Genomic DNA, 7286 nt, shown 5'->3' with positions numbered 1-7286 from the left:
ATTATAGACCAATAATGGTTAATTTTACTAGTTAGGTTTAGAGGTATGGTGTGAATTAAGTTCTGGTTCAGGTTAGGGTTAATTTTAGACCAATAGTGGTTAATTTTACTAGTTAGGTTTAGAGGTATGGTGTGAATTAAGTTATGGTTCAGGTTAGGGTTAACTATAGACCAATAATGGTTAATTTTAGGGGAAATGTCTGGGTTAGACATAAAAACAGTTATTAAAATGAATGGAAGTCAATGCAAAGTCCTCAGTTGGATGCAAATACAAGGATGTGTGTGTGTCTGTGGGGGCGGGGTCCTACAATGTGGGGACAATTTCCCCCAGAAAAGCTGCCTCGTGGGGACCGAAGTGAATCGTGGGGAACTTGCATTGGTCCCCACATTTCCAAATGCATGTTACGGGTGTGGGGTTAGGTTTAGGGCCAAGGTTTAGGTTAGTTTTAGGGTCAGGTAAGTTTCTGTGAGGTTAATTTTAGAGTATTTGGTCAGGGTTAGGATATAAAATTTCCAAAAAAGAGAATGGAAGTCAATGTAGAGTCCCCACAAAGATAGAGACATAGTAGGTGTGTGTGTGTGTGTGTGTGTGTGTGTGTGTGTGTGTGGGAGATGGAGAATGACAGTAAACAAAAAAAGATGTCACCACTACTGCAAATCAGATCAAAAAGTGTTGGTGATACTTCAGTGTGTGTGAGAACACACTCACTCCTCTGCTCTGCAGGAACAGCATTGGCATTCACGTCACAACACACACACACACACACACACACACACACACACACACGTTGAAGATGCTCGTGTCTCTCCGTCCTTCCACTCGTGAGTTCTGCTTCCTTCAGGTCCGTGTTCTGTTTGAACCGGCTCATCGATCCAAAGCGCTCCACGCTGCTCTGTTTGACGAGTCTCGCCGTTAATGATATTTTCAGACTTGCGCTTCGACTTGGCAGCTGCTGCTCACCCGCTCCTCTCACAGAGGCGAGAAGCCTGACGTAATGTTTTATTAATCAAAACGCACTTTTGTTTACTTCTGTAAAAATCCTCCACATCAGCTGGCTTATTGGGTCTGAAACTCGGCCGTGACAACTTTTCAACTCCTTTCCGTTACAGTCACAGACTATCAACGCCATGTGTTTATTTTATTTTATTTATTTATGTTTTGCTTTTAGGTTCTGCTGCACAGCCCGCTGCGCTCAGCTCAGACCTTGTTCCGGATGCGCTTGCGTACGAGGAGCCCAGCGGAGAGTGCGAGAGCTCGGCCCATGGCGCCGCTGCTCCTGTTGCTGAGCTGCTCGTGTGCAGTGGCGGCGGTGGTGGGCTTCCCGTTCAGGACACCCCCGGACCTGGATGTGACTCCGCGTGTCACCGTGTTGAGCAGCGGTAAGGATGGACTTGCTTCTAACAGAAAAAAAAAAACTGGCCAAAGTCTCACAGACTGAGGTTAAAATCAGTGACAACTTCTGTAGCAAGACATTTTTTCCCCCAAGTTTTTTTGTAGTGAAACATGAGACTTGTTGCAAAATTCCAGGAATTGTCAAAGTTGAAAACTTTCCATGAGAATTAACTTTTTCTTTGTGTTTTATTTTTACCTTAAAGAACTAAAAAAGTGCTTTTATGTGGCCTAAATTGTTTCATCTTTAGCTTTGCCTTTCAAGAATTACCCGAAATTTGACTCATTTATATGTTAATTGTTGCAGATATTTTGACCTTGCGAGCTCAAATATATGCCTCTGTAGTTCACGTTCACCCCTCCGTCCTTGTATTTTTCTCAGTGCACACACACACTCTCTGTTATCTCCTCCATTGACTGCAGATATTTATTTTTTAGCTGTGATTATTATTTACGTGCCTCGTGAGTGACGGTGTATAGCCCCAGGTGCTGCAGAGACAGAAGCAGATGTGTGGATTTCTTTCACTCGGATCCCTGCAGAGCAGCCAGGGAGTCTGACGCCTGGAGGTAGCTGAGGAGCTCCGTAACCATGACAACTGTTGTAGCGAGGTGCAAGACAGCGGCGTACAGTGTTGTTTTATAAGCAGACCTGTTTTCATCCGTTGGTTCATGGGCGCGTGGAAGAGATCCCACCCAGTTGAACTTCAGATTAACTCCTGTGAGATGTGCTCATTTGTTTAGTTTACAGCATCAGTTCACAACAGAAGTCATCTCAGGGCGTCTAAACAAATCTAATTACAGTCAGTCCTCATTATAATACAATAAATTCACATTCGGTACATTTAATATTTCTAATTAGTAAAAGTTAATTATCTAAGGAAGGCAGCTTTTATTTTTTTATTATTTTTACCATGTCCTGTCCAGCTGCGTAAAACTCAGAATTGAGTGTCCAAATGAAGCCCAACAGTTTTACTTTCACAAGTGCACCATGATGGCATTTCACCACGATGCTCCTCTTGATATATATTGAAACCTTTATTATAAATTCTTTTATGATTAATTCGTAACAGACACCGAGACGGAAAAGGCAGCAGATTGATGCAAACTCCCATCCTGAGTTGAATGTTGGCGACTGGAAAAGAATGCAGAGTTGTAACATAACTAAGTACAAATACTTCGTTACTGTACTTAAGTAGAATTTTTGGGTATCTGTACTTTACTTGAGTAATTACTTTTCAGCCTACTTTTTACTTCTACTTCTTACATTTTTAAAAAAGACAATGAGTAGAAAGTCGTTACTTTTATTTCATTTTTGCTTGTTTTCTTCCAGTTTCTTATTGTAAAAAATCCTATCCATATAAACTGTGCCTCCTGGATGGAGTGAATTTAACTGGCTGAATAAGAAGTATAAATATATAAAATTCTGATACCATATTAGTTTGTACACAAACAAATCATGTCACACTCCAGCAGGACATAATCATTCAAATAAAAGGACTGTACTTAAGAAGTATTTGTATTTCATGAATTATATTACATGTGGCTGCAGCCCTCAGATAGATTTTTATTTTGGGGAAACTGTTTGGGCAGCCTTGACATATGTTTATAAACTGAAACAGCTGGACTAGTGCATCCTAAATTTAACATAAATTAATTATTTTAATAAAACAGTCATTTCTGCATTTTTTGGGGGGGAGGTCACCTCCTAATAAATGTCCTGACAGAAAATCTAACTGCTCATTTTAAATCAATGCTTTTACTTTTAATACTTACGTACAAAAAATATCAGATACTTTAAGACGTTTACTCAAGTAATATTCCTAAAGGAGACTTTAACTTTTATCAAAGTAATTTTTTGGTAAGATACTTGTACTTTTACTCAAGTATCACTTTGTGTTACTTTATACAACACTGAGAGAATGGCTCACTTTGAACAGAAACCTCCAGCAGACTCGGGATGGCCAGCCATCTGCCCTAACTGGCTGGAGTGAGAGAGGATAAGAAGGAGACAACTACAGAAGAACTGGTCCAGGAACAGTTTATAGAAATATTGAACAAGTAAAGACAGCTGCAAAGTGAAGAAATATGGTCAGTTTGTCCTCCAGCAGTCTATATAAAAAAATCTACAGCCTTTTTTCTTTTTTTTTTTTTCTTTTTTTTGGTGGGTGGGGGGGGGTGGCATTCTAATAATAATGAATTAGAACCATTCAGCCTAGAGGTCATGAATGCAGGAACCAGTTTTTCTGGGACAAGATGGGACAAGATGTTTTCTAATTTTAGTCAAATAGTGCAGGTGGGAGGGGGAGTTGGACGACACGTTTCAGTCAAAAAAATCACACCGAGGTTTTATTTACCTGAAAGCCAAGCTAATGTCGTTTGGAGGAAGTGAAAAGCTTAACAGAGGACATTTCCGTATGAACTCTTTTTGATAAAAATCTATCTGTTGTTCGCTGTCTTTCAACATGCAGGTCCTCCTACACAACTCTCCTCCCTCGCCTGCTGCTCCAGCGTTCCACCTTTACTTTCTCTCCGACTTAGTAGTAAAATCTTTTTCTTTATTGTTCCTCATTAGTACTTTTTTATGGCTGCACTGCCCTCTCTTTGCGCTATTATCTTTCTGTCACCTCTGAACTCCTTTTTTTTTCTTTCGCTTCCCTTTTCTCGACAAGGAGATTTTGAAAAGCAAACTTACATCTAATTCCTTTAATCTACTTTCCCCACCGCAACCTTAAAACGAAGTCTCCAAACCTGAGTGGGAAGACGACGAATAACACATTCAAGCACCGCACAGCAACTTTGGCCAGAATTTTTTTTTTCTTTAATCACAAGAAAACAACATGCCAAGAATGCGTTTGTAGGAGAAAATAATTAATAGCACAAAATGTGAAACGCTGGTTTAATTTCAACCTGTCAGGTTTTGTGAGAGGTTAAGCCCCATCGACATTCAGCGGATTTAAATTTCATTCACACGTCAGAAAACTGAAGCGTAAACACGCCTGACGTTTGTCTGAGCGTGTTGCGGTGTCTTGCTGTCACGTCACAGTCTAATGCCTGGAGGGTTGGTGTGTGTGTGTGTGTGTGTGTGTGTGTGTGTGTGTGTGTGTCCCTGAACACTGTGTACCGTGCTGATCAGCTGAGGTCCCTCCAAGTGTTTGCTCAGTAAATACCATTTGAACTATTCTCGCTGACTTGCACAAACTTTTTTTAACTCATGCATGGCCTTTTTTTTCTCCGTAATCTCGTAAGCTCAAACTTGCTTTAGGACTTTCCTTGAAACACAGCTTTTTAAAAAAAAAAAAAAACTCCTTCTCTTGCATCACCCTCTCCGTTCAGGTGTTTTGAGCAACCCAACACATCTATAAAGCAGTGCGTATCTAAAATGCTCGGGATGCTCAGAGGAAATGTAGGCTTTAGTTTGTGTTTATTGAGACCCCTCATTTTGCGTGGGAGAAGTTCATTTTTTTTTTATTCCTTTCTGTTGAGAACCGAGAATAAAAGCAAGACACCTGCAGACCCGGGAGCAGTTCAGGTAGGGGGACTGCTGCTCGACAGAAACGAGAGCATCGTGTTTCCCGGCAGCTGATAGGAATCTTAATAACTGCGCACTTGATAACCATGCAATATTCAGCGGGAAGCGGATTGGCTACAGAGGGTGGTAGTGTGACACATTTTCCTTTTGGTTCACTGTTCTCCCTGACAGGTATGGAAAGTGGCTCACTTTTACATTTATATGACTTAATTGCTGTCAAAATTACACAGTAGCTTTTGGTAAAAACCTGTTAATCATCATTCACCACAGAGATTTTCATTAGACTTTAACTCAGCTGTGCATCACTGCAGGCTCATGTGCATGTTGCTGTAGCTGTAAAAAAAAAAAAAAAAAACAAGCCCAGTTATTTTCAGCCTCTGTGTATTGACACTGCTGTCATGTTTGCCCAAGCTAAGTGGGCTCCTGATAGATTAAATGTTTAGAACTTACAGAATTGTCTACTGCACACAACTTTGAGTTGTTTGTGTGTTTCAGTGTGCTGAGTGCGACTTAACCCTCCTGTTATGTGTGTGACCCGTTTTAAAGTTTTAAATCTTTTTTTAATAGTTTAAAGTATTTTTTCTACATGAAACTTTTTCTATTTGTCTTAATTTACATATAAAATTAAAATAGTTCATTTTACATTTTTGCAGCCCCCCACCTGCAGCTACATATTACATAGTGTTCGGCTCAGTTTGACCCGACAGTCAAAATAAAAGGGAAAAAGGGTCAAAAGTGTCCAACACTGTTTCTTTGCAACTGTGAGACATATTTCACCTCAAACACACACACACACACACACACACACACACACACACACACACACACACNCACACACACACACACACACACACACACACACACACACACACACACACACACACACACACACAAGTGGGTTGAGCAACTTCCACTGCTTTAAGCCCAAATGTCACAGTGGGTGAAAGTTTGTGGCATTCAGAAGTTGCTGCTCATAATAAAGTTTATTTTCAATATAAATCTTCATGACTCATTTGTTTTGGTTTTTAATTAGCGGGTCAATTTGACCCAGAACAGATTAGGTGTCTTAAGCTAAATTATAAACATCACTCTTCAAAAAAAATTAAAATTAAATAAAAATGCAAAACATAAAAAAAATTCTAAACAAAAATCAGTTTAATGAATAATCATTGTTTTTGTGTCTATGTTTTTGTATTGGACATAAAAAATGTTACATGCTTTCTTTTGGGAAAATGAGTGAATTGTCCTTGTTGATCCTTTAACTGAAAAAAAAACCCCATCAATTCACAAATATTGATTGAAATTGTTAGTAATGGGAGTTAATAATCAGATATGAAAATGTTTTGGGGGATTTTTTTTGTTTGTTTCTGACACTATAGCCTGATTAAACATGCCCTTGGTCAAACTGACCATGCAGGAACATTATTGCTGTTCCTCAGAATCGAACATAACGGGAGGGTTAACCTCATTAGCTTAACCTGTCACACAAAAACCTGTCCCAGTGTAGCTTGCAGGCTGGAGAGGTGGCATATAAACACAGCAAAAACTGCCAAACCACACAAATCCCTAGAAATAAACAGTGCTGGTGTTTTAATGGCTCCCTGTTCTTCAACAAGGTTTTATAAGATAACTCCAACTCTCTCACTTCCCATCGTGGAGGTTAAGTTTACTGTCCGATCACAAAAAGAAAATATAAACTGCGAAGATGTTGATCTTTGTGTTCGGAGTAACGAAGCAGGACAGGATTATAGGAGCAGAATAACGAGTGGAGATAGATTGTTTTGGAAGTCGCAGGAGGAGGTGTTTGGTGTGTTTAGAGGAGGATGGAGAAGATGGAGCTGCCAGTCAGGCAGGAGGAAAATGAGAAAAGCTGAACGAGCTGCGAGGGAGGATATGCAGGTGCTTAGCTTGACAGAGCAAGATGTAGAGTAGAGGAGGAGGCCGAAGACGAATGAGACGAGGTATAAAAGCAGAACGGAGGAGAGTGGAATGTGACCAGCCTTAAGATTTTCTTTGACCACGCTCAGGTGTGGTTATGAATGAATTTAAAGACTCATTTGTAGTCGAAACATGATGTCTTGTTTTATGCTTAAATATTTATGGTTTGCGTATTTGTGTTGCTTTAACTTTTGATAGAATGAGATTGTTTTGTAATCTGATAAAAAATAGTCTCATTAATTTAGCTGTTATAGTGAATGTGTCAAAATTACACCAATCAACAAATCCATTAAATCATGTAGAATGTCCATTACCAAAATGGTTTTATTGCTTGCTGCCATCAAAGGCAGGCTGTAAAGTAATTGCTTGTGTGTGTGTGTGTGTGTGTGTGTGTGTGTGTGTGTGTGTGTGTGTGTGTGTGTGTGTGTGT

The 7286-nt window shown here is 39.8% G+C and overlaps 1 protein-coding gene across 1 annotated transcript in view; it reads left to right on the top strand.

Annotated features, from left to right (window-relative positions):
- LOC106531940 (semaphorin-4G) overlaps nt 1–7286 on the top strand; it is a 32040-nt gene that overhangs the window by 4413 nt on the left and 20341 nt on the right. The window contains exon 2 of the mRNA XM_014027932.1: nt 1169–1379. Within this exon, the coding sequence (XP_013883386.1) occupies nt 1214–1379 (166 nt within the window). The 5' untranslated portion in view covers nt 1169–1213. The remainder of the gene's footprint in view (nt 1–1168; nt 1380–7286) is intronic.

Source organism: Austrofundulus limnaeus, unplaced genomic scaffold, assembly GCF_001266775.1.
Source record: "Austrofundulus limnaeus strain Quisiro unplaced genomic scaffold, Austrofundulus_limnaeus-1.0 Scaffold0, whole genome shotgun sequence".
NCBI classification, from domain to species: Eukaryota; Metazoa; Chordata; class Actinopteri; order Cyprinodontiformes; family Rivulidae; genus Austrofundulus; species Austrofundulus limnaeus.
This window is presented reverse-complemented; position numbering and strand designations above follow the sequence as displayed.